Genomic DNA, 27,296 nt, shown 5'->3' with positions numbered 1-27,296 from the left:
ACCACCATTATACACAAACAGCAAAATATAATTATATTTAAAAACACACGGCAACTTTTATACAACTCTCTTAAAAATATAAACAACGTTTTAACTCGCAACAATACCTTAAAACTCGATGACAAATTGATCTGACTTCTGCTGCTTCAATGCTCCCTTAACTCCAGCATATTGGCTTTTTTTAATCACTACTGGAAACCATCGAAATCTGATCAATTATGTCTTTATTAACTCAGCAAAATTACATCTAACCATATTAAAGATGACTGTCAACGTGCAACATTCGTTCATCTTGACAACTAACTCGGTTTAGTGCAACTCCCAGCAATTGCGCACGATTGCCTGGATGGCGAAGCCGGATTGCTCAGCCCGCTCTCTCGAATCGGCGACAGCGCAGGTGTTTTCGGTCGATGCACCACGCTGCGCCTGCGTCTTCTCGATGATGGTCTCCGCCCGCATCGTTGCTGCTGTTGTAGCAGGGTCAGTGCATTGGCCAATTCCGTTTCGCTTATCAGCCTTCTATTTTTACATATTTAGACGACAATTCAGTAATGTTGTTACTATTTACCTCCTCGGAGGAACAGGCAGTGCAGGCAAAGCGTTGGCTCTCCTGGAAGCGTCTGGATAGCAGGGAACCGGCACTAAATTGCTGACAGTCTGGACAGGAACGGGGATATTGAGACATTCCCCAGGGTGCGGCATCACTTGGTTGGGTTTCGCGTTTTGCCCGGTGGTAGCTTGTTGTTGACTCTGGCTCCTCCTTTTCTGCTGTCCTATATTGCCTGTGAAAAATGATTTATTGAGGTAATGGATCTGTGAAATTCAACTGACCTAAAACCCGAAACAACAACCGTACTTTCGCGCTGGACCAATACCCATGGGTTCGATGTCTCCCGTCCAATGTGGGAGGTAATTTTTTGCTTTTCGCTTTGTGCTTGCACAGGGACATAAGGCAACGAGGCTCCTGAGGACCGTGAGGGTCGTCAGGACTATCTGGAACTGATACGCAACAATTCCATTTCCGACGCGGTTTCTTGGGCGCTACTTTGATTTCAGGAGCCACCTGGAAAATAGTATTTCATGAACAAATTCTATACTGCCGCTGAGTGCTAAACATGACAGGAAAACGTATGACAATTTCTAGTAACCGCAATAACCTTTAAAGTAAATATGCTTCTAATCCTATTTGCTCGTAATTTGCATACAATAAAATAAAATTAATTTCCCTCACGCACAACCGGTGTTGTAATACAACATGAAACCCCTGTGGCGTCGCAAATTAGCATTGAGTTCCTTTTATGTTTTTCTCTCTGGAAATGGGCTATATTTAGTCACCACCCTATTCTGACAATCATAATTAACGAGAGCTATTTCAGATAGAAGGTGAAATACATTAAAGTTTCGCTTATAAATCGATATATCGTAATATGGGTCATTCAATGGTCGACTTGAATAGAAAGAAAACTTACCGAATTATTGGTCATCACACACATTTGGCAATCCTGAGGAGTGGTAGGCGGAGTGGGGGTGGGCTCGGGATTACAACTGGAAAAAGTCTCTTCCAGCACTGCGCAGCTGAAGAAAGTTGTTCTGGTTCTTCCTTCGTATTCCAAATTTATCGGCCTAAACATCAGCTTTGCAAAATCACCAGTAAAAACCAGCTAGCACTAGTTGTATCGCATATTAATAAATTAAATATTTCTGATTAAATATTTGAAATATGTCTGTGCTACTAGGGAAAACATACGTTACCTATGACGTAAAGTCGAGCTGTTGCCATCACTTTCGCTTGTCAGTTGGAAACTCTGCGTCTCGCTCTGGCTCGGTAGAGGCGGCTGCGCAGTAGTCTGGCGCTGTTGCCTGATATACTCGTAAGTAGTGAGGCCCAGGAATGATATGTAAATGTGAAAAAAGCACAAGTGCAAAAGCAGGCCGGCCGTAATAGCCGCTAAAAGACCTAAAGCTGCGACTACGGCCAAGAAAGCGGCGTCGCTCGACGGCAACGAGGATGGAAACGGTTGAGGGGGGACGGTGGTGTTGAGCTTCACGTTAGGTTCTTCCTGAAATATCGCCGGGAAACTATTAAATACTTTATCGAGCGGAAAACGTTCAAAAATGACAAATTTCGGCTGGAATAAGACAACATTAATGGATTTCAGGGGGCATTAGCGACACGGCTCGTGGCTTTCGATTAATCTCTAAATCCGTTGAGTGACCATCGATAGTCATTTACCCTCGTCAAAACCGACTATTGACGTTTTCGATAGCTTTATCACTTCTCCGACGACGATTTTTCTCGCTCGACAACATGAAGAAATGATGTGATAAAGTTGTTTATTATGTATAAGTGTGCGAGGTGGATTTATTCATGTCTCTGCCTTTTATAGCAGTGTTGTGACAGTCACATAAAAGAGAAATCCTATGGTAATGACACTACTGTTAATCAATCAAATTACAAATTCAACTGCTGTGTACTCCAATTTGAGTTTTGAGGTTCAAACTTTTTAAGCGGACAGTTGAACAGCGAGAACCCTCTTTGACATTTATTGTTAATTACGCAACGTTTCGTCTTTGAACCCTCATCATCAATTGTCTTTTTGTAATATGAATATATGCAGAGTGTTTCAGAACTATGGCATCAAGCTTCTAAGGATTGTTAAGTGCAACAATAGAAGACATCTGACTATAAGAACCCGTGTCCGCAAATGTCTCCCCAAAGCGCTACGGCCTTATGATGCTTAAAAGACAGTTATATGTAAAAATGTTTTTATCAAAATTTAATACGTTTCATTTTAATTTATTTGTACAAAATAACACTACAGTAATTGTTCAAAATGTCGTCCTTGAACTTTGTTGCACCTGTTTAAACGACGTACATGATTTTTGCGGACTTAGTTCAAAATTTGATAATCGTTTTGAACAACTTGAATTGTAGCAGTAATTCGTGCAATCAGGTCTTGCTCTGTTTCCACTGGTGTTTCATAAACCAGAGGCTTTACATGTCCCTACAGAAAGCAATCTAAAAGTGTTAAATTGGATGACCTAGAGGGCCACCGAACTGGACCACCTTTGCCGAACCAATGTTGTCCGAATTGACGAAGTTCACCAACCAAGTAGTAACAACAAAATAATTGTAAACATATGGGGTGGCTCAAACAAGTGTATTGTATCAAATATTGCATGTGCATACTTTACATTTTTTATTTTTATTTATTTTATTATTTAGTTAATGTGGTGTAAACTGCAGTGAATCGCGAACGAAACTAGTCGTATCTCAGATTCATAAATGTTGCAAAACCAAGAAAAAGAGAATAAATTTTCTTCAAAATTAAAGTCAAATAGAGCGTTCATAAACGCGTTCCGGTACGAAATCCACAGAGTTAATTTTCCCGTTGTAAAAATATGCCCATAAATCTACAAACTTGGACAATCTCCCCATTTTTCAATGGTTAAAAATTACGTATCCTGCGCCGAAACGGTCCGTGTAAGCTCCCTCTTAAACCAACTCTCGTAAATTTGAAAAATTCTTTAGTACCAAAGACAGCATAAAGGTCTAAGGTTGCACTTTCGGCAATCCGGGAAACTGAGACAGGCCTTATCTCGGTTAACTATGGGTTTAGTGCAGGCAAAAAAAAACCTTTGGTGAACAGCCGTAAACACTTCATGAAACTTTATTTCCTTCCATTTTCTCGCTTTTGTACTCGGGCCTCGGATTATTTCAGTTCGCGACTTCACGAAACAGCTTTTAGTCCACTTAGTGTCAAAGTTGTTTTGCTGAAGCTTTTGGAGATTGAGTGACACTATTTGTCTTGAAGGGCGTTTTCGGGGAGTTTCCGCTTTACAGCTTAATTTTACAAGTGGATGTTTGTTCAAGAGAAGGAAACGCTCATGCTTGTTTTACTGATCAGTTATGGCAGTCGAGAAAGATAAATCCATATTTGAAGAATATACAAATAAACGAAATAGTCCTGAGCTGGCTTCAAAGGGAGGTCAACTTATCGGGGAATGTCATGAACAGGACTAAGATTTTATGGTTATGGTATGAAAGTAATTGAATCGCGTGCAAAGGACTGAAAGGTTAAGCTAAGCCGATATTTTTACAGATTAAAATAATGTTATTCAACGAGTTTAAGCGAATTTCCAATTTATTACTGGTCAATTTCGTGACTTAACTAGCCCTGAGGGAATCAAGGGCGCAATATTCTTCGAGCAGTTGGATTTTTCGTATTGATATTTACGGATATCCCTGAATCACACCAGATTTCACACAAAGCGGCAAAATATTTTTAAACCGAACTGTGTACTATCACGGTGAGTCAGAAGCAATAAGTCAAGACAAAAGAAATTGAGAAAGGGAAAGGGATAAAAACCGGTCAATACATAAAGGCAACTATGTACATAGGTAATATGCCATAAAGGTAACATGTGTCCACGAAGAAGTTGATTTGTCGTACACTGGCACAGAGAAGATGCCATAAGACGTTAAACCCTAATTACTTTATTTTGTTCTTATATCCTCACTAGTCATCGACTACGTCATTCTTAACAACAGTTTCCTTATAGAGTTAAAGATCCTGTGTTTAGAAGATTCCACAATTTTCTTACGAACATGCAAATATTAACACAAACATACATAACAGAATATTCGACAGACATAAGAAACAATAAATCACTCGTCAAACGCCCACAATGAACCCTTTTTTAGCCTCTGTCTTTTACATGCGGTGGTCGCACGCCATGCGTAACAATAGCTATGAGTAGAGCACATTTGCTAATTTAACTACAAAAACAACAAGTCCTGACAATATTGCAGTGCCTCAGTGTTGTAATCACCGAGAGGACAAAATGTAAATTTATTCTGGATCCTGACTAACAACGGTTTTATCCATTTTTTATCACTGCTTTGTCCAAAAAAAAGAAAAATGTTTTTTATAACCCTGCCGTTGGCCGGAAAATAACTTCTAATATTTCTAAAAGGTGTAAAAATAGGCCACGAAATCAATTTCCACTATCCAGAACGTTCACATTTGGTTGGATATTTGACTATGACTTGAAGAGAGAACTGAACTGCGAAGATTGATGTAGCGCATGGAAACGAGTGTGTTCACAATTTCTAACCACTGTATGCTTCTAAAAAATATATGTTCATACACCCTGACGGTGGATTCGCTAGAACATAGAAGTGGCACTAAAAAAACCATTGAAGTACAGTACCAGAAGCAGTTTTATGTTAAAAACGCCACATGGTTTTTGAACATAATGTCACAGTGTTAAAAAATGTTGCTCGGTTAAAAAACGATGATTTTTTTCGCCATCAGAGCCAAATACGGTAATACCCGCCCTTATTTAACCCATTATATGAATAATGAGACGCTGCTAAACGTTCTGCTGAAATCTGCGGTATTACTTTGGACGTCGACCGGCGTCTTGCCTGAATTTGAGCGCCAGAAAAGACGTCGGTTGTAAAAGAACTGACCTTGGCGCTGGCAACGTCATCAGTAGCATCTCTCCTGCTCAAATGATGATAAACGAGGTTGGCCATGGCAAGGGCGGCCACGAGGGCGGCTGCGGCGACCGCACTGCTCACGCACATCAAAAACGGACCGTAATTCCGGCCGCCTACGCAGTGGTTCAACCACTTGCAGTGGTGGTCGAAATTGGCCACGCACTTGTTACATGCGCTGAAATTGAAGAAGAAATTAGTCGTCGGTCATAGTTTATTTCCCTGTGAAAAATGATTAAAAAGAAACATTGTCTGTCAAAATCTGCCATATTTTAAAAAGAAAAAAAACAAGTTTTTCTCTAATTTTGAATTAAAATATTAGATTGAGCCGTGGTACTGAAAACTCGATGCTCTTTTCGCATATGCAGAGCCCTCTATTCAAAATAATGAAGCTTATGTCACTTCCGGTTAAACCGAAATTCGCAAGAGAATGTCATATGTGTCATAGAGCGTCAGAATTTTTGACAAATCCGATAAAACAAGTTGAAATCCACAAACCCTTGAAAATCTCTGGATTAAACCCATTGGCAATTTATTCTCCAATTCAGCATTTAATTTCTGCACCCTTCAGGGGTGGTTATGAAACGCTCCTTTTCCTAATTTATTACCATCCAACACGTATATGTACACCCCAACGCGTCCGGTTAACCCCAAAAGTTGGGGAAAGAAAACTTTGAAGGGTGTTTAGACGACGATGAAATACAAACAAATCGATAGCAATAACCTACTAGGGACATAGGTGGACAATGGGGGGATATAAAATATTAAAGAAGTGGGGCGGATGTACACGAATGATATGAGGAATGTTCGATATTAACCAGGGCAGTTTCATGTAATTGCGACATAGAATAAATAACGCAGAATAGAAGTCGTTTTCATACTGATATAATCAAAATGTGTGTTCAATGCGCAATTAAATGCACAATCAGAGGGTAGAAATCTGTTTATGTAGGTATTTCAACTAGTATATTTGATGTACATTGTAATTTTCTTTTTATGGAAAACCGATAATTTCCATACAGTAAATTCAATAGAAAACTCTGTTTAAAATTTTCCTGAAAAATGCAATGAAAATGGGAGACAAATTATTCCATATGGCCGCTGGAAGTCACATCACTGCAGCTGTCTAGAAGAAGTGGATTCAGTATCTAATTTTCAGTTTTCGCCGCCCTTTTCGGCAAATCCAGCACTTATTCATCCAGTCTCTTCTTTTTTTCCCATTCACTGCCCATTGAATTTTTTTTATTAACGATTTTCTACTCTTCTTGATTCGAAATTTACTAGCAAAATGCTTGAAAAGAGACTGCCACAGTTTAGGAATATTTTCTACTTATTTGGCTTTGACAGTCCTATCGACCAGAAAATTTCCTGGAAAGAAGCACTGCCAAAATTTAACAGATTACTGATCCGTCCATAGAATGTTTGTTTATCGAGAATTTTTAATAGTTACGAAAAAATTTGTAAGAAAGGAGGACGGTGAAGGTTCAAAAGGTTTTTCGTGAATTGCTCCCTTTCAAAGTTCACGTAAAAATATTTAAAGGTTGTGTACCTATTTCCCCATAACAGTGCGAAAAATGAGTACTTACTACCTATTCATGCCTAAAAGAAAAAGGGCTTTTTGTAAATTTTAGTTGACATCAATTTGATGTTTTCAAAATCTCACAGAAATTGCAGAAATATGCGATAATCAGTACATCTAATCCGAACATTACTTAACACAATTTTCCTCCATTTCCTACAAATTACTCCCAACCGACCACATCAATTTCAACTCCTCGTTTCCCGTGTGACGGCAAAATTACCGTTCGAGGAACGATACGAAATTGCATCGCGTCAACCGCACCATATCATCCAATTTATCGATTAATTACATGAATTTCGGCTAATTACCTGCAATGTTTGGTTCTAGGACTAGACACTTCGATGTTGCAAAGGTGACAAATGCCGCCCTCGATCACGTGTGAGTGCTTGGCCCTGTCCAACTGGGGCACCGGAAGAAGGGCACGTCGACGTAGGGCCTCTTCGGCAGGGTCAATTAGTGCGGCGGCCAAATGAGTAGCCAGATGGATCTAGATGACAAGAGTTAACATGAAGGATTTTTTTGCAAATAGCTATTCATCTAACGAGTGCGGAAAGTTTTACTTTACTGCATGCCGATCGCAGTTAGTGGAACAACGTAATGGACCGCAAGCGAGTGCAGTAAAAACGCTACTACCTGCTGTAACGTAAATGACCATTCCGAAAGTTGCAAGAAATGTTCCACAAACAGGGCCACCCTTCAGTAATTTTCTTAAATTTTTTGTTTTCTTTGGAAATTTTGTTCGGTTCGATGTCGATATTTGCAAAATTGACTTTTGTGGGAGAATATTCGGAGTTTTCATCTTAAATAAATTTAGTTACGTGAATTGCATGGAATTTTCCAGAAAATGGGTGCTTATGCAATATTCTTTCTCTCTGGATTGTTTTTGATAACTAACTCTGGAGTTTTACTGATTCAAATTCCAGCTAAACCATTATCATTGATACCTATGGATCATAACATTGCGCCATATGTATAAGATCCGTTCTTAGGAATTTTTCCACGGTAATGATTATTTCACACGCGAGAAATCATAAAAAGTTAACTCCAAAACGCAAATTGCTATGGGAAATAAGCTGTTTCCGCATAACGTAACTGAAATTTTCAATTCTACGAAGAACCGCGAATACTCAATTTCATATATGAAACGTAATAATACTTTTGCAACTTAAGAGAAATTGCCTTACCAGAGAAACCGTTGATTTGAACATTGCAATCCTAAAGGTCACGTACTGAGTAACAGGCCTTAAATGCCAACCCCTTAAATCAATTCTACTTAGAGGCTTCAGTTATTGTATATCTAATTTATTACTTTCATGGCTGTTGCACAACATTCGATCAAACAATGGATTGCATCATTGACAATTTGGTTAAAATTAAAGCTTCCATGTGGTAATAAACCCACCTGCCTTAATTATTTATTCCAGGATTTAGTCGATACCTTAATTATTTTATCAATAGACTCTCCGCTGGATAATAGGTCAAAGGGCAAGCATCCTGTACATGCAATAATCAAATTAAGGTTTTTTCCAATACAAAAGTATATACAAAGAAGTATACAACGCCCTCCCGCCGGGAGGGTTCGAAATCATGAGGGTGATTAGTACATTCATGAAAGGCTTTTAACTTAATTACAAAATATAATTGTGTCATCATTGTCGGAACTAGAGTATCCTAAGGGAAATATTAAAATTCACTTTGGGTAAATTGCATTTCGTGTCCGGTTCAGTGGCCCCAATTAGGGTTATAACTTTCTATTTGTTGGGCGGAATGGAAAAAAAAGGAGAAAAGGTTAACGGCTTTTGCATTTCTTTATAAAACAACTTAAAATATTAATCCGATTTAACTTTTCAGTTTGTCAGAACGTTTTATACAAATTGTCGAATCCATTACGATATTTTTTATAAGAGTTTTGCAACAGCCTTAGAATGTTATATGTGTTCAAAGCAATATTTCGGTTTTCTAAATAAAGGATGTCCGAGTTGACAATTGAACGAAAGACTGAACAACTGTCCAAAAATGTCGCAGTATAATGTATTCCTTGGTTACTTCCCTATCGCCGCGTCGGCAATTATTTTAAAACTCCTCGCCTGCATCCGTCTATAAATTGTGTCACAAACTGGCTTTCTATGTGTAGCTCTGAAACTGTAGGAACTTCGAAGCCGGTTAAATGGGGACAGTCCTCGAATGCAAAAAATTAATGAATTGGAACGATTTTTCAAAATGTTACAAATAATGCAGGCATCTTCGTTAGAGTAGCTGAGTGACAAAGTGGGATTCCAATTTGTGGTGCAAAGGGATTTGAAAAGAAATACAACCCTACAAACCTATAATCGTTCAAGAAATTCCATCTTTTCAGAGTGGTTCATAAGCCAATGGGACCAAATTCAAAATGTTTCAATTTAAAACAATTTCGATAGATAAAAGCAGAGTGAGCAATTGTGGAACTTACAATCGATACAATGTACATACATTACTAGAGTAAGTACCAATTACCTGAACCCTATATCGCAAGGAAACCTGCCGGTGAAGTTTGGAGTCAACATATGGTATAGAATTAAAGATAAAGTTTTCGTGATGAGATCTAACGACGTATGCATGGTATATAACATAACGTGCACATGATACAATTGTCGGTTAACAGTTTCATCATTCTTTCTTACCAGTAAAAGTACAGATGTAGCAGCTGCCCCAGCAGGTTGAGCGTAGAATGGCAAGCCGGGTACGAGGTAGAGCAAGGCGCCGGCGCCAAGGGCGGCCAGGGCGAGCCAGCCACAGACTTGGAGTGGATGTAACGGCGGCTGCAGACCGTGTTGCCTGCGCAGTCGGACAGACCTATAGTCAAAAGCGACTGAATAAGAAAAAGCGTTCTGAAACAAAAGTTACAGCGGCATTTCCAAAAAATCATTCAGTAAAATGTTCTTCAAGACAAATTCGAAAATCTCGAAAAATTTTGAAATGATTAAAATTGGATGATAATGGTTTATTTTTTCTTTGTCTTCTTTCTTTATCCTTTAGCTTTTCTTCTCTTTTCTCTTTTTTTTAATCTTTTCTACGTTTTTTATCCTTTTTCAATAAAGATGGTGCACTTCACAGCACTCGAACGCGTTTGTAAAAGTTAACAAAGCAGTTAAAAAAGTGCGTTAAAAAAAGAATAAGAACATTAGACCTTTGTTTCATCACCATTTCGAATATTTAGGGAAGGAACTTTTTAACGCCACCAATGCTAGAAAACCCATCTTACGGAAATAATGGGAAAGTTTAAATGAGCAATCAGAAGGAACTCTCATTTGTTCAAAATCAAAATAATTATATTCAAAGATGAAACTTGAGAGACCAAACGATCCTCCACTGTTGCAAAGTGGGAATTGAATTTTCATTTAAATGTCAATAACTTATTCTGATGTAAATTTATTCAGTTTATGTTTTATAAGCGCCCAGGAGAAGCCCTTTTGACGATTTCTCAATCAATGGCGCGCATGCAGCTTTCTTCGTTAGGTGACTTGCTTTTTTATAAAGTAAGTCTTTAGCGAGGTATGAAAGTGAAATCATATTGAAAAATGTGTGTTTTTAAATACATAATTATTCAGTTTTCCAAAATCAACTTACAGATAACTTTATCAGAAGAAATGTTTCCATAGAGACGATGATATACTGGCGAATCATTCACCAATGACTCGATGTCCATGAAAATTATCTTCCTGATAGGGTTAACAGTACATTGAGCTATTGGCCCTTAATATTGTTATACAACGCTCATGATATTTTATGCTTGAATTAATTAAAGTTTAAATGAAATAACCTGAGAGTAGAGAAAGTAGCTACTGTCCCAAGTATTAAAATTAATCACCCCGTGGTAGCGATAAAACTATCAAAACGATAATTTATATAAGTATAATTTTATCTGATCCTTTATGCGTTCAGTGTATCAGACATGAACTGTTTTTCTATAAGGTGGTAAAGGGTCAACGTAATTTTTAAAAATTGGGTAAATTACCCATCAAAATCGACGCGACCGTTTCCATCCACCAATTGTATCCCTCTATAGTATATGTGTCACGTGACACATATGTGTCAGTTATCAATTTATTTTTGACACATAGGATATTTCAAATGGCAACAGAAGCTCTTAATGTGCAAAGCAGAGACACTTTTTAACTGCCAAAGTGAAATGGTTATAATTTATGTTATTATTTCGCTTTACTATCCCATTGTATATATTAATAAGGGATTTCTCGAGAACTCAGTTCATAATAAAACAAAATTACATTGTCATTGCAGGTGTAGACAAATCCAAATCGGCTTACCCAGACCTGCGCGGCCTGCCGCCTGCGGGCGGCTCAAGGGCGACCCGAGTCGCCTCGGTGGGCGGCATCTTCGAAGCGACGGGCGACGTGGACGTCCATGACGGTGCACGGCGGCGGCATACGGACAGCGTCGCGGTCACGTGTACACTGGCGTGCAGGACGTAGCGGCGCTAGGCCGGCCGTATCGACCGTCGGCGTCGGGACGCAATGGCGTAGCTTCATGGTTGGTCGAAACTCTGAGAAAATCGGCATTGGCGTGCGCTTCTTCTTGAAGAAATGCAAGGAAAAATGTCAGTTGAAAATTCTGCTGATTGTGAAGCTCATTACAGCGATACTCATTTTTTAACCAGTCTCATTAGGTCCTGTCAACGATTTATAGCTGTACCTCTATATAATTAACGCCAAAGTCCTACTTCGCGTACGTCAGATGCAAAGAGCAGCGAAATTATATCATTCGAGATGAAGATTGAATATGTCTCGAGGCTTATTTTAAAATATTTTCTAATGTTGTGCATTGCCAATCTTGCTCTGGAATGTAAGAGTTTAATCAACATAAACACTCGCATTCCAGATTACTGTTTACATGACTAATACAACATTTCCATTATAATGCTACAGTATTACATACATTACGTTGTTAATCGATTACAATAATTATCGACTGTTTTTGTTTTCGCTAATAGTTTAAAATTACCAGTTTTATCCCACCCTATACATGTTTAAAAACTGCATTTTGCCAGATTGTTGCTTTGTTTATTATACTGCCACGGCTACAGCTGGAACCGAGGAACAAAGCCTCCCTCATCAGGAAAACGTTGTGATAAAAATTCGAAAAATTAATAGAGTTATTAATTTGCAGTAAAAAAGGTGGGAATTGGAAACAAAAAATTACTAAAACAATTACTCAATAGGTATAACCACGTAATTCATGCAATGAATCATAAAATATACGAGATTAGTTCATTTCGGACTTTCGAAGACATTCGAAAAAACTTTTTTTTCTGATTGTGATAATGCATCATGTGTTAAAGTTTTCTTGCGTTTCTCTACTAATGAGATTTTTGACTAAATGTCGCTCAAACCATTGCGTTAACATTTTTCGGAACCTACTTGACCGGATTACACCGATAACAACACAGGTCCCAACCGCCTAAATCACATTTGGTTCATACAGAAATCACATATGATGTTTCACTTCACAACGCTGGAAGAGTGGCTATTTTTCTGACACATTTCCCAATAGAATTATTTAAACAATGGAGATATACCTTGGCCGCCACGTTCATCAGATCTAGCCCCATTAGATTATTATTTATGGAGAACTATGAAGGACCACATTTGCAAATCTGTACCCACTGATATTAATGAGCTGCGAAGGAAGCTCATCATAACTTTAAAGACCAAAATAAGAACAAGGGGCGTTTTAATATTAATGCAGAATTTAATTAAGCGCCTAGAGCTGCGCTTGGAAGCGGACGGTGAATCTTTGAAGCACCTCTTATAATTTCCTTTATTTACAACAAAATACACCTATATCTTCAGAAACGTATAGGCCTATTTTGCGTACCTATATATATATAATTCGCATCGAAAGTGAATTAACACTTCGAAACGATTGTTCACTTCTTAACGCCTGCAATTTTCACGTTTTCAACGCACGTTTTGCCCAACTTTTGGCATATCAAGCCGGCTAACGATCACAGTTATTTACGTAACACCAAGAATAAAAGGGCAAACTTAACCATTAACGGCCGTTGATTTATTTCCTGGAACTCCACCATTCTCATTGCAATCGGCGTGCAAAATCAGTTTTTCTCAAGACGCAATTAGGAGGGGGAAATACCACCTTATATGTATGAACATAAATACACCAAACAATTAACCGTTATCAGGAAAACTTGAACGGTACACCTCCGCTATGATTCGTTGTGTCTTATCACAATCTCCACCTCGTTACCACCGACTCGGATTCCGTGATATGTCAGACCTATAAGAAGAGCGATCCGGAGAGTTTGTTGACAAAAAGGCGGGCTTTTCGGACTTGGAAAGATAGAAAAAAGCGCTGCACAGTTTTATTAGAGTGTTGAAATTGTTTTATAAATTCGCTTATTGAAGGAGCTTGTTTTTGGGTGTAAAAAAGGGACAGTTTCCTAATGAAGCTGACTTTGTTCATAGCCGTTGTGTCTTTCGGGCATTTCCGGGAAATTTTAGCTAAAAGTTTGTTACCTGGTGCAATCATTGGAGTGCGTCCAGACTTCGTAAATTCGAAGCCGAGTTTGGAGGACCGGAAGAAGGTGATTGAGGATGCCATTGATTATTTTGTAAGTTCACGTCAGTGTCCCTGCTGAGGTACCTACATGGAAAGTAAATTGGGCACCTATTGTTGAAGCAATTATTTACTTGATAATTGCGGGAAGCGTTACTTTTCGTTACGCTATCCTGAAGGTACCCGAAGGTGAAATAACTCGAAAATAGTACAAGACATTTTTTTACGCGGATTAAAAGCCAAACGCGAAACGGGCAAAATTCGGTAGAAGAGTTGTAAAACGCAAAAAGTATACTAGTATATATCACCATACATTACTTCAATAAAATTTAATGGAACTTTAACCGATTTCGACACATCACTTTATAGCATTTAAAAAACTCTCCCTACAGAGGAACTTCAACCGTTTCCGGGATACCAGTTTGCGGCACTTAAAAAACTCGTCCTGCGGAGAAACTTTAACCGTTTTCGAGATACCCCCTTGTAGTACTGTAGAAAACTCCCCCTAGAGAGCATACAGGTACGCTGATACTTATCCAACTTAGTTTTCGAAAACATTAACTGTTCAATCCCTGTAACACATTGTAGGTAAACACAGGCACAGGATATTGGCTGTTTAACTCATAGGACGGAATGTCATTATTATTTTATTATGAAACATAAGGAAGATTTGCCAAATTTTTCAATCTTCTTGACGTCAACTAACGCGATCAACTGAAACAATAATTATTACTACATAAACTGATTCGCCTGGGAACAAAGAGATATTTGTCATAATTAGATAAAAGTGGAAAAAATAAATTAAGCGTGTATTTTATGTCACAACATCCAGAGTTATTACTTGCCCGCACTAAATTCGCTAATCTCGCCGACCATGAAGAGGAAAGTCCCTGAAAATATTCATGTAAAATGTAAATGTATGATGTTAGAGAGATCATAATGTGATCAAAGTTTTAGATACTTGAAAAACCGTAGGATGCATTGAAAATGAGGCCAATTGCTTCAAAAACTTTTAAGATATCGAAAGTTCCAAGAACGACGAAGTATGGATAATTTTGAAAGTTTTTTAAATGCTCGTTCTCGTTTAAATCGGCGAATTTGGATGGGCCTTGGATAGCGACCTTACTTTAAGCCCATGAGTGGCTGCATGGCCTTCATTGTGAGGCGCTTTTAAAATCTGGAAGATGGGTATTATTAAACTTAACTTACATAAAATAAAAAGAATGTGCATGGGCTTATAGAGCAGGTAGAGATGATTGATTTGAGATACTTTTGTCAAGTTCACTTGATCTTCAAAGTTTCTAATTAAAGCGTGTTCTGGCCACTCATAATGACCAACTAACTATGGTTCAAATCGCGTAACTTTTTATGCACGTCACGGGCTTCAAATCGGCAGCGATGCCACATCTTTTCAAAATTAATGTGTAGCAGGAATTTCTCAGGTATCGGTGCAACGCTGTCGGTATTTAGCAAGTATTGTTAGATCCAGAATAAATAATTATCATTCCAATGGACGAAAAAGTTTTAAAATTAAAAAAAAATTAATTAAACTGAAACGTCAACAAATTAAGCGGCAACCGTGCAAACAAAATAGGGCTATGTTTAGACTTTTAAATATATTTTTATCCTTTTTTAGCATATTAAATTTACATGTCTTGTCATTTTACGTAAGGCGACTCTCAATTGTTACATTTTATGACGTGAACAAGTACGTGATTTGAATCATACCTAAAAACTTTCGAGAGTTACTATGGAAGCAGTAATTCCACCAAACTTTTTTTGGAAAATCCTTTAATATTGTGCGATTCACAATTTTTCAAAATCGAACTTCTAAATTATCACGATATGTATAGTAAATGTACGGACTCTATTGGTGTATGGGCTGTGGTACGTTATTGTTAAATGCCCGATCCAATCAAAATTTCGACGGTTTACTAAGGATACTGATATCCGCGGTTCCACTAAATTTTACCGGAAAATTCTATTTATTTTGCGAGTTAGAATTTTTTTTTATGGAATTAATTACTTACTGCAGACTTAAAGACTCTGGACCCGGGAATGGCATTCCACCGTTAATTACTTGATTTAACTGAAATTTTAATGGGTTACTAAGGAAACCAAATTTTACTGGAACATCTTTGTCAGCTACACTTTCGAAACAGCAAATGTATGAACTCTCTGTCCGGATTGGGCACGCTACTGTTAGTCATTCGAATTTCAATAGAAAATTTGGCAGACTCCTAAAAATATTTTACACTCATAAAATCTCAATGAACTACATATTGGCCCACTTTGGGAAATTATACTTGGTTCGTCCAAAAAGCTCGACTAGAGGAATTGATTTGAAGTATTTTTTGGTCTATGTATTCTTCAGATAATGTCAATCAAAATTTAAAAATAGCCAAAAATAGCCTTTTTTGGAAATTTTTAGGAGACGCTCTCGTAATATCGAAAATAAGAATCGAAACGATTCTGTATCTCAGAAACTAAAAGAAATACTATATGAGTAACAATCTACGTATAGGCTGGTTTACGGAGGTGGTGGGCGCTTTTCACATCTGACAAGGACGCAAATTTCCTGATGGGCATTTCTGGAAATTTTAATAAAAATCTTTAAATTTTTAAATCGGCTTGTTATCGATAAAGGACGCAAGAGAATCGCTATGAATTGGAAAGTCACGAATTTGATTTCCCTTCATGCTTCTATGGTCAAATTTCCTATCGTGTCTGAATATTCTGGATCTAGATTAGAGAAAATCCATAATTTTTCCAAAAGGAAACATTTTGTTGAGCGTTTATCGTTCTGAGATCGATTTATTTAAGGCAAAAAAATTAATTTCCTGTAAGGCCCCTTTGTAATCTCGAGATAAACTCACGGATCCTTCGGCACAACGAGAGCGCAGTTGGGCTTCAACTCTAAATAGATGCCATCTTCACCATCATGACTATCATGCAGAAATAATATAAAAAATCTTAGATAAGCGTTTTAATCGTTATCACTCGACATTGACCTAAAATTCTTCCCCTTGGTGTGATAAAGTACTAGTTTATCTGCCACCCCATTACTTTATCCTCGATTGTATGATTCCATAGCTTGTCACAAAAAATACGGTTAATTATCGTGTATGAATTGAAGTGAGAAAAATCGACCCATTCGCTTCTTTGCAAAGTTTTCATAAGCGTGTATGGTCTACTTAACCCTTGACAAAACTAATGGTGAGCCCGCTATCAACATTTGCGAACAACAAAGTAATCATCCCAATGGGGCGTTGATAAGGCAGCCCAAAGGTGTTGGAGATTGATAAGAGTTTAATAAACAACATGTTCATTATTAAATACATAATAAATAATTTCGTGCCAACAATGATAATTGATGTATTACGCACCAAATATGCGTCTTCTGAGGCAAATAAGAGTTGATAAAAGTGAGCGTTGGGGCCATAATTCTTCAGAAGGCTGATTAGAAAATAGGTTATTGAATAATTTGGCTTTTTCCAGATAAAAGTTTCAACATAAGTGGTTTCTGCCGCTGGACCAGATAAAGCTTGCGAGTTGTCATGAAGCGTCCCGCAGTCTATAAATTCCTTATCAATGTTTAGTAATTGTTATCTGACACTTTTTTAATTTACGAGCCTAACGACCTTTTGACACCGTATTTATGAAACACGCTGTGCAAGGGAAAATTTTCACCAAAGTTCGAAGACATTTTCGAGGCGATTAGTGTATGTATAAAAGTGATTCGCAATGATTTATTGTTTCCTTGTTTATGGCATTGTTATTCGAAATTGGCCGATTATTTCACAACCATTGTCTTGGTAAGGCAAAGTCTCGTGACGAATGGAAAGAAATATGAACGCTTGTTTGACAACACAGTAACAGCTTCTAGAAAGTCCATTGATTCGAATTTGGTTTATCTGTATATGACCCGGGCAAACATTCAAATTTCTCAATAGAGAGATAGACAACGTGTCTAATATTGGGGATGACTTCATTGGTTTTAGTAATAAATCGCCGTAGTTTTTAAGCTCAACCTTCTAGGAAATGCTTGTTAAGGAATAGGCCGCACTTTCTGCGTCGCTACGTTCCACTTATGAATATCATTTACTGGGGCTTCAATACAGAGTCATGATGTAATGAACGAGTTTTGGTGCGAATAATCTTCGAAGCATAAACTGCTGAAAAAGCAAGTCAAAAACCAATGGCGGAATTTGCCTACCGAACTTAGAGCCAGACATGCAGGATCAAAAAAAGGAAAACATTTTCAAGAAATTGTTAAGATCAAGAACGAGCTTATGATGCCGTTCTGAATAACCTTCCTAGAATGGTCTATTAAGAGCCAAAATTGCAATTTGCTTTGGCCCGCAACAGCGGCCGCGTATTTGTAGCCTCGATCACTGCGTGAGGAGCAAAAAGAGAACTTTTCAAAAATGTAGCACGCAAAAGTCCGCACTTACATCAAAGCAGTTCGGGATGGAGAACTTTCCAAGCCTTATGGACAAATTCACTTCCACCCAACTGGTCGAAAAAACAGTGGCGTGGAAAGGCCACACTGGATGAATCCAGAAACCATAGAAGATTTTGAAAAATTGTAGCAAATATGAGCAACATTCCACATCAATGTCCGTCGGTATGAATGATCATTTCAGTGTTGGGTGTAAATGGTAAAACATCCAGTTTGGTTGATCCAAAAACAGCGGCGTTGAGAGGCTGTTTGATCACTCGAGGAACCACACGTGAAAGATTTTATGAAAAAAAGGAAAATTTGTGAAAATGGCTACTCCCAAAAAATTCGCTGTAACTAAATTCGCTATATTCCAAATATTGCATGTAAACTGCAGGAACGGCAATTTTGTTAGTTAAAAATCAATGGCGTAGAGAGGCCGCATCTGACGACTGGGAAAACTAGTTAAGAAAGACTGAAAAAAAAGGGAGATTACGGTCATATTTCAGTACTCAAAAAATCCTTTCTGCATCAATGAATTTCGGAATGACCAATAGCTGCTAGCTCCTGTAGAATGAGTAGGTTCATCATTGTTACAGAATAACCAAGAACTGCTGAAGCTCCAAATGAGAAAACTGGACGTCACTCAACTGGACACTCCCATTGACAATCCTCCAGCGCTAAACAAGGACGAAGTGGAGCAATCGTTTATGCTGGTCAAGACGAGAACTATCAGAGAGAGGGGCAAGAGATACATACAACAACGATCACGTAAGTTGCGCTCTCATCAGCCCTAATAACACTTATTAGTGCATTAACAAGTGATTTTTTGGTAATTGTGCATATTGAAATACACCTATAACAAAATAGGGAGGTTTTCATAAATGCCTCGTTTCGCCTTAAAATTCATTAAAGCCTCTATCAGCGTAAATGAAGCTGCGTGGCAGGTTAAATTTTCTTGCATGGAAAAGCTCAGTTTCATCTACATATAATGCACTTAGGGTCAACCAGACTGGCCATGAGATCGCGGTAATTAATTAATAATTGATTAAAAGCTTGTTTTATCTTGTTGATCACTCAATGTTTTATAAAAACAAACATTGAATGTGGATTTTAGTTAATAAACGCTTCCGAGAATTCGTGCAAACATGTAAACACATTTTACAATCACATATAGACAAACCCCCTCCGCAAAACATGTCACTTACCTGCTGAACAGGCTGGTTTTCCCAGGAAAAACGGAAATAAAATACGTTGTTTTTCCTCCATCCTCAATAAAAAAAAAAAGTGTGTTAATGATGTTGCCTGAGTTAATGATATTGCTGTTCCAGATCTCACGCCCTGCTTGTTAAAGATTTGCAACATGGGGCGAAAGCGACAAACTCATTACATGTAGCTAATAATCAAACTTCGAAAGTGCCTCAACCCATTTCTTGGACACTGTGACGAAGAGAAAATCATTTATAATATTGTTTAGATGGTTTTGATCGGTGAGTTTCACTCTTTATCAAACAAATTTTGTGTTACATTTAGTCACATTATGCACAGTTGCTTTAGGGGTGTCTGCTCGTTAGCTGCAGGTTATTTAGTACTGAGGTTTGAATATGATAGTTCATTGCTACTTGAGCTTTAATAAGTTTTTGATAAATCCATATCGAATATAAAAACAATTCGGATATTAAATTTGTCCGTTTGAGTACCTACTTACTAGATTTTAAACCACCAGATACAGTCGTTTTAGTATTATTTCCAGTATAATTATATTTATTTTTTGTACTGCTCTATTTTGTAAAAATATAAATAAAACTAAAAAATGAATTGCAGATATATTCACGGGTTTAATATGGGTGCAGAATTCACCTTTCCAGCTCAATTTCACCCGACCGACAGACCGAGTGCTATTCTGCATATTCATCGCGAGGAGGGTCCCTGTATAGGGCCCTTGTAACCCAGAACAGAGCTGTATCTAAGCTGTAAGATGTTCTTTGAAAAGCAGAGAATTATGATTAAGAAAAGGAAACAAATTTAAATGTATTATTGGCCTCCTATTTTATATCAATAATTCCCATTCACCAATTTGTTAAGAAAAATGCTCCAATTATAATTTCGGTTATTGGTTGTGATATTCTTACTTCATCATTCAATGAAGAAAAGGAAAAAAGTTTAAATACCTTGAAGTCGATAATTACTATGACCCTTTAAATCTCGTATACACCGATTGAGCAACATAAGATGCTTCTCTGGTGAGAAAATCACGTCAGAGGGGTACTAATACATAGCAGTCTTCCAAAAAAAAGTCTCACTTCTAGCAGAATGCCGATTATTGTCTGCTACATCCCGTGCCTCTAAGACACAACTACCAAACAAAGAGAAACGTTAACTTTTCACCGCTCATTATCACGCCCTTGACTAGATGTGGCTCTTAAATCGAAACAGCACACACACAAGTATGTTCAGAGAGGAGTCTCGACTTTCAGTTGATCAAGTTAGAAGTTTGGTGGTAGTAAAAAACTCAATATTTTTTATGAGTCTTTAATTGAAGCACGATAAAGCACAAATACAAATGTTTATAAAATTGACAATAATATGTCAGTAATATAATATATAAAAAAAAACAATAACATGTGGTTTCGTACAACTAAAGTTTAATTAAAAAAAACCATTACATCTGCACTCCATTTTCCTTTAACTGATGAGAAATAAACTTCGAGTATTCAGTACAATAATTTAATAACAATAACTTAAATGAAAAATGCTTTAGAATATCAACGTTTTTAGTAGGAATATTTTTATATTTTTAAGGCCACAGACAAGTAACCTAAGCCTAGTACAAATGCACGTCTACAGAGGCTCCTTTAGCTTCTTAAAATATATGAAAATTTGTGCTACCCTGACCCTTTAGTATGTAGAGAGTACGACCAGCACATACTTAATGTCGGAACCAACATCGCTCTGAAAGCAATACAAAAATACAGGTCATCGCAAATCGTGACAACGGCCACTATTTCAGGTGGCAACAATAATCGATTTGAATATTTGAATTATCAACATAAAATGAATTGTAGTAAAATCGATCATCGTTTCTATAAATCCTCTTTTGGGACCATTTAAAGCACAACAATATAACAACGATATAGAATAATTTATTATTGACTAGTGGCTGTTGACGAGAACAAGCTATTTGAAAGAGTATACTATCGTACAATAAACAAAGTTGCTTTATTAGTGAGTTTGGACACTTATGGAGTGCGTGTTTTGAGATGGTTGGGAAGTTAGTCGAGAATGGCCAGGAGAACCCGTTTGTAGTCGCCAGAAGTATCACCCTGCAATGGGAAGGACGTATTAGTGAGGCCTTTTTCTAATGGGATTTTTGCAAAGGTATTAAAGGTGCAGGAAATTGAAATTAAATAACCCATCTTTACACACACCTCTAATCCCTTTTACCACCAACATTGATAAAAATGCACAACATTTAAAGCATTATAGAAGAGAGAAGAGAAACGTGCACTAGTTAAGGTTCCCACTCACCCCTCCACCGATTTTTAGATTTAGCATGCAAATGCAAGAAAAAGTAATGATTTAATAGTAAAGAAGGAGTACCACCAGTCTATAACATAAAATTAAAGAAGTTACTAGTGACCGTCTTTAGGTTGTCGTCCATTATTAGACCTTTAGGCCTAAAGGCCTAATGGTAGAGAGTAGTTCTTTTAATGAACTTTTCAGAGCGCTTTCTTTCAATAAAACAGAGAAACAGTGCTAGAAAATAGCAGAAGCATATGGCATTCCTTAGCAAGAATAAAACATTAACCGTGGATAAAAACATTCACCATAATGACATGAAACGATGAAACCCCCAGGTCTTGGAATAACTCGAAACTCACCTGAATCCAGTTCTCCAGGGTCTTGCCGTATTTGTCCAGGAAAGCCTGCTTGATATCGGCCAAATCAATTTCCGATCTGGACACGATGATCCTGATCAATGTCTTGTCGTTGGTGCCCAAACCAGCCATGGACTCGTGCAAGCGCTCCGCAAAGTATCCCACTTTGCTTTTCACGCATTTGACTGTAAGGAACCATTATTAACATTCAGATAAAAAATCACAAACAGAACTTACCAATTCCTAACAACCCTTTTTGAACGCTTCCTGAGAATTCCTTCTTGATGACGGTCTCGATGTCTTTGCTGGTCAATCGTTCGTATTCGGCGAAGGTGGCTCTTAGCTGCTGGTAGCTCCTGGTGATGAGGATGGAATTGAACACGGACTCTTCTGTGCCCCATTTGCCTTCTCCGGCTTCGATAATGGCCTGAGCGTCAGCTTCGGCTTGTTGTTCGTTGACGCCTTGATTCTCGTCTCTATTAGCCTACGGATGAGTTTATCATCAATTTTAACGATTAATTCCGCGAAAAGATTGAAAAAAAGGTCTCATGCAAATGGCCTCACACTCTTATCCAGCAATACTGGAACTCTTACCTGGCAGAGAGACACCAACAGTCTTTTGAAATGGCCGGAAGTATCGTCTTTTAAGTCTTTCTCTAAAGGTTTTCCATACACTGAAAGAGATCAAGAATCGGTAAAGCAACTGTTCGTTCTGTAGTAAAGACAGTACATTACTCTCTTCACTAAGAATATTACACTTTCATTGCAAACTTTGATCTAACTCCTAATTAAAACTGAAGAGGTATCGAAAGAGATAACGTGCCAAGCACAACGCGGCAATTTTTTTAAGTTTGAGCTAATATTCACTAATTTAATTATTATACTTCCCATTCTAAATTCTTCTAAATTTGCTAATTTAATTAATATTTCTTTGCTAATTTCACTTCCAATGCCAAGTACTTATCATTAGATTAATAAATTGCCATTTCTATAATTTTTCCTCGAGGAATATTCCCTTTGAAAATATAGCAAATTGCTACTTTGGTACAATTTTCTATTCAATTTTGGTCCCTAATATAGTTCACTTACTCTGTTCGTAAAACTGGGCGATAGTCTTGATACCATAATTGGACAACGTGCACAAAATCTCAGTAATGGCCTCTTCGTCAGTGCCAAGCCCAGCCACTGCATCGTGTAATTCCTTGGCGTAGAATTGAGGTAGAGGAGTCATAAGGGCAACAATTACATCTTCGAACTTTCCTCCGAGCTCGCTCTTCAGCTCGGAAATCAGGTCTTTGCCATAGGAAGTCTACAGGCAAGAACACATTAATATTCATTTATTACAGAGTACAGAGTATAGTTCGTGGTGTGAATTGGTTGAACGTGGCTCAAAGTTTAAATCATTCATCGTGTTGAACCAATAGTGAATAACGTAAACAACGACAGGTCCGGGTGATAACTATAACGTTAAACATTTCAATAACCTGCGATTTTCTATTTTAAAGTACGATATATTGTTTTCAAAGTACGATAAAGCAACCGTAATAAACGTAGTCATTTGGTAAAACAGCGCCAGCTTAACACACGTATGTAATGTGGGTTGCCTAACTTGTCCGGTTATTTGATACAGAATCGTCTCAGTTTACACTGTCGAAGTTGTCTCCAAATCTTATACGATAAACATGAAATTATAATACTTTCAGTAAACTTAAAGCCGGAATCTTCTTCCACGACGAATAAACAATAAATAACATTTCTAAAAATTCCTTTACTTTCGTCTAGTCATGGCGCCACAACACCTTAACAAAGAGCGTGGGAGAAGTGATGTAAGATCGTGGTAAAGAAACGAGTAGGCTTGACCCAGTTCAACATCTACCATCAAGTACCAAACCTAAACATATTATTGCGTTTATATCCTGTAGATGGTGAGAAATTACCTTAAAGGTTTCGGCAATTTCCAGTCTCTGAACGATCCCCCTACGAGCTAAGACATCGATAATGGCTTTTTCATCGGCCCCAAAGCCCTTCATGGCCTTCTTCAGGGTGGCGGCATCGGCGACAGGATCAAAGGGGTCCGCAGGGTACACAGTAGGGGTGCACTAGAAAAATCATATTCAAAAAATGAGTGCGCTGCTGTGCGACTTTCCGGTGTTTTTCAACACGATCCCCTCAATACCACACAAATTCACAATGTTAAACGTTGAATGAGTGATGTTTCTGTCTCGTGATTTTATTTTTAGCACGTTACTCAATAACTTTACCGCTAAAGTGTATTTCATGCTCTTTATCTATCCCTCATGTAACAGTACAAGAATCATTAATTTCTTTAATTGATACTCATTACCGACCCCCAATCAGCGGCCCAAAAATGAGCGGGTAATTAAGATTTGCACGTTTTCTGTTTATGTAGTTACTGTACATCAATAAACATGTTTATGGTAAAATTATTCCATGACTAATACACGAAGGTTGCATACCAAGGTTATGAAACAACCAGTGTAATGACTGAATGGAAGATTTATTTGCTGCTAGGAATAGTTTTAATTCGGAAATTGTTGGGTTTACACGTGTAATTTCCTCTCAAATTTCCATTTTGTAATTTTATTACTTGCTCCATTGCACCTACTTGCACGTTAACGTTAAAAATTCCCAACTTGAACAGTTTAATGGCGATAGTGGAGCCGCGTTATTGACCGTGGTCCAACGCAAAAGTGCCCTATTTGAGGTCTTTGGAGACCGCCCTGTAAAGTGGTTAATCGATCCTAAACTGGGCTTGACATGAGAATGGTGCGTTCGGCGAAGACGAGACATCTTGGCACCACACGTTTCAAGTTTGTTTGCCTGGCTACTAACGGGAAATTTCGTCGCCACCGTCCTCATTAAATTTATGAGTACAGGCACACCCCATGTCATGTCATCAATACAACACAAATTAAGGCTTAAAATTGGACGTGTTATCAACACGGCAACAGGATGCAGTAAAGATTTTAAAGCCAAACGTTCAAAGCAAGCACAGTTAATTTGTGTTATCTCGAAAGCTTAATGGAATAATAACTATTTTTATGAATAAGATTTGAGTAATGCAAGTGCGACTTTGGGCTAAAAACTTACCTTGAATGGGTAATACTGCTGGTTACTCATGATTACTCCTGGTCGGTTTTAGTCTCTACAAAAACAAAACTCTATAACTATTGGGTACTCGGTGCTTAAAGAAGTACTACTTTGGTCGGTGGAATGTCAGTCTCAACTAAGTGGAGGCACCAGCCCGGTTAACAATAAATAAAGCATTAACAAACTAGTGACATCACCGTTTTAAATAACCATTACCTTGCAGTGGTGAATAATAGCGTATTGCGATCGTGATTCAAAGAATTTTATGTGTGGAACTTATAGTATAGCCTGAATTTAGATAGTATTTGCTTAGTGTTAACAACACATAACAGTTTAGTTGTAAATTTTCATGTGGATGGAAAATTAAATGGGGATAATTAGTCATAAATAATTAAGATGATCGGTGAATGGTAATGAAGCGGGTGGTGCCCTGCCACGAGTTGTGGACATTACGCTACATGTTACTGGTCGCATTTATGTTTGGAAACGGTGAATTGTTAGAAAACGATCTAGAAAAAGCATTTCAGGCGAAAATTGTGAAGTCGTTGCGACCAGTTTCCCTAAGGAAAAATCTAGTACACAGGGTCGGTCAAAAGTCACGGCAAAGCAAAGACGCTTTTTTTTCTAACGTAACGTCCTGTATTTTATTCAATACCTGAAATCTCCTCAAAATTGCAAATATAAGTCGTTTAATATATTTATTTTCTATGCCATTCTCCGGCATCTGGATACTTTAAATTTGCCACAAACAGTCCAAATATTTCAGGGCTTTTTCCCGCACTTACAAGCTTGAGATTTCGAATTTTTTTTTCACAAAACTTTCTTCTCTATGCAACTTGGTGAGAACAATTGACAACGCTCACCTTTACACATCGTGAAGGGTCAAGGTGGGAATACTCGTAGGACTTAAAAAAAATATTAAAATTCCTATTGGCAATCGCAGTTGCATTTGAAACTGTGCTGCATTACAAAATAGTTGTTTCCATAACGAGAACGCAATTTATACAATTTTTAAGGATATGTAGGTAATGAGAAAGAAAAAGGCTAACACGCAGTGGTTTGATTTCAAGAGCAGCCGCTTCTAGTATTTAATCAGATATCCAGAGGGGCATTCAAATAGAAAACCTGAACTGCATCCAGAAACTAGTCAAAAAAATGAGATACCCAGGGGGACATTAAAATCAGATACGTTCTCCTCAATATCTTACTTGAGGTGTTTCCATATTTAAAAAAACGAGTCTGGGAAATTGGAATATCCAGGGGAACGTTCAAATAAGAAACGTTTCCCTCAATTTCCCAATTGATGCGTCTTGAAGTCAGGACTTCCATTCACAATTTGTTAAGTTAGGCATATCAAAAATCATTTGAATTTCACTGATTTGTATTTTATTGAGTCGAATAAGTCCGTCTTCACATCACAATTGCTAAAATTCGCCCTAAATTGGTGCTGGGGAATTTTAGTATTTCACACTTCAGCATTTTTCTGCGAATTTAGAATTTTTTATTTCAAATTACTGGACAAACATCGAAACTATTTTTATACCTAAACTACATATTTCAACCAGGCCCATATCGACTCCAATAAAACATTGTCTAATTGGTTCCTCCAAAGTGTGAAACGGCGTTTTTTCAGAGCATATGCGGATCGAAAAGCTATTTATAACCATGATAACTTTTAGTGAACCGATCTATTTTTAAGAAATATCAATAATTAAAACTACAAGTAATCGACGGGAGTGCGTATTCCAGCATAGCAACAAAACGTGCAAAAACCGCGGAGTTTTGGTACGGGTACCCGAAAACCGGGGCCGGAAACCGGTCGTGGTACTGCTGCTATCGCCACATATATTTACCACAGACATTCCACCGGCAAAATATTTGAGAATGAAATACTTTCCACCAATTAATATTTCGTATATACAGGCTAATAATTAAAGCGGAAATTCAGGCAATAAGTCTACTTACATGTGCTCCAAGAAACGGGGTAAAAATCGGTAAAATCGGGGTCCCACCCACTGGCCGATATAGACAGAAATTAAGACTGTGCGGATGCGCGTTCACTCTATATCGCAGGAAATACTGCACGCCTGCTCGCTAGAAAGTCGAATTATACCTGCTGACTGCTGAAGAGAAATTTTTGTTTTAGTCACTACACTGGCAATTTGGTGTCGAGGTCGTTCTGCTTAAAAGTGGCGACTCGTTTGGGGCTAA

At 37.8% G+C, this 27,296-nt stretch overlaps 3 protein-coding genes across 5 annotated transcripts; 1 reads left to right on the top strand and 2 right to left on the bottom strand.

The window, feature by feature from the left end:
• Window position 1: 1 nt before the first annotated feature.
• On the bottom strand, window positions 2–13,740 carry LOC136415512 (palmitoyltransferase ZDHHC11). The gene is made up of 10 exons (XM_066400101.1): window positions 13,616–13,740; window positions 11,390–11,653; window positions 9,746–9,917; window positions 7,394–7,572; window positions 5,477–5,681; window positions 1,753–2,060; window positions 1,470–1,623; window positions 832–1,063; window positions 569–782; window positions 2–519 (listed from the first exon to the last, which is right to left on the bottom strand). The coding sequence occupies exons 2-10, from the start codon at window positions 11,455–11,457 to the stop codon at window positions 300–302; spliced, it is 1,752 nt and encodes a 583-aa protein (XP_066256198.1). The 5' UTR covers window positions 11,458–11,653; window positions 13,616–13,740; the 3' UTR covers window positions 2–299.
• Window positions 13,367–19,799, top strand: LOC136415513 (uncharacterized). Its single transcript, XM_066400102.1, has 3 exons — window positions 13,367–13,710; window positions 18,696–18,867; window positions 19,428–19,799. Exons 1-3 carry the CDS (start codon window positions 13,543–13,545, stop codon window positions 19,490–19,492), a joined length of 405 nt encoding a protein of 134 aa, XP_066256199.1. The 5' UTR covers window positions 13,367–13,542; the 3' UTR covers window positions 19,493–19,799.
• Window positions 19,800–20,809: 1,010 nt separating this feature from the next.
• AnxB9 (Annexin B9) lies at window positions 20,810–27,211 on the bottom strand. 3 transcript variants are annotated; one of them, XM_066400302.1, is made up of 8 exons: window positions 27,051–27,211; window positions 25,086–25,140; window positions 23,912–24,073; window positions 23,064–23,283; window positions 22,569–22,648; window positions 22,212–22,458; window positions 21,978–22,159; window positions 20,810–21,048 (listed from the first exon to the last, which is right to left on the bottom strand). In XM_066400302.1, exons 2-8 carry the CDS (start codon window positions 25,113–25,115, stop codon window positions 20,995–20,997), a joined length of 975 nt encoding a protein of 324 aa, XP_066256399.1. In that variant the 5' UTR covers window positions 25,116–25,140; window positions 27,051–27,211; the 3' UTR covers window positions 20,810–20,994. The 3 variants fall into 3 exon arrangements, with proteins under 3 accessions (XP_066256399.1, XP_066256398.1, XP_066256401.1); XM_066400301.1 differs by lacking the exon at window positions 27,051–27,211 and having other exon boundaries at window positions 25,086–25,245; XM_066400304.1 differs by lacking the exons at window positions 20,810–21,048; window positions 27,051–27,211 and adding an exon at window positions 21,220–21,419 and having other exon boundaries at window positions 25,086–25,245.
• Between the last annotated feature and the right edge of the window lie 85 nt (window positions 27,212–27,296).

This window comes from Euwallacea similis, chromosome 20, assembly GCF_039881205.1.
Source record: "Euwallacea similis isolate ESF13 chromosome 20, ESF131.1, whole genome shotgun sequence".
Lineage (NCBI taxonomy): Eukaryota > Metazoa > Arthropoda > Insecta > Coleoptera > Curculionidae > Euwallacea > Euwallacea similis.
This window is presented reverse-complemented; position numbering and strand designations above follow the sequence as displayed.

Coding starts and splice junctions, on each gene's coding strand:
- LOC136415512 (XM_066400101.1), bottom strand. CDS start 11,457: ATGCCGCCCACCGAGGCGACTCGGGTCGCCCTTGAGCCGCCCGCAGGC. Junction 7,573..9,745: donor CTACATCTGTACTTTTACTG/GTAAGAAAGAAT, acceptor CTTGTCATCTAG/ATCCATCTGGCTACTCATTT. Junction 1,624..1,752: donor AGCTCGACTTTACGTCATAG/GTAACGTATGTT, acceptor GCTGATGTTTAG/GCCGATAAATTTGGAATACG.
- AnxB9 (XM_066400302.1), bottom strand. CDS start 25,115: ATGAGTAACCAGCAGTATTACCCATTCAAG. Junction 22,459..22,568: donor TGTTGGTGTCTCTCTGCCAG/GTAAGAGTTCCA, acceptor ACTCATCCGTAG/GCTAATAGAGACGAGAATCA. Junction 22,160..22,211: donor AAAAGGGTTGTTAGGAATTG/GTAAGTTCTGTT, acceptor GGTTCCTTACAG/TCAAATGCGTGAAAAGCAAA.
- LOC136415513 (XM_066400102.1), top strand. CDS start 13,543: ATGAAGCTGACTTTGTTCATAGCCGTTGTGTCTTTCGGGCATTTCCGG. Junction 13,711..18,695: donor AGGATGCCATTGATTATTTT/GTAAGTTCACGT, acceptor TCATTGTTACAG/AATAACCAAGAACTGCTGAA. Junction 18,868..19,427: donor ATACATACAACAACGATCAC/GTAAGTTGCGCT, acceptor TTGCTGTTCCAG/ATCTCACGCCCTGCTTGTTA.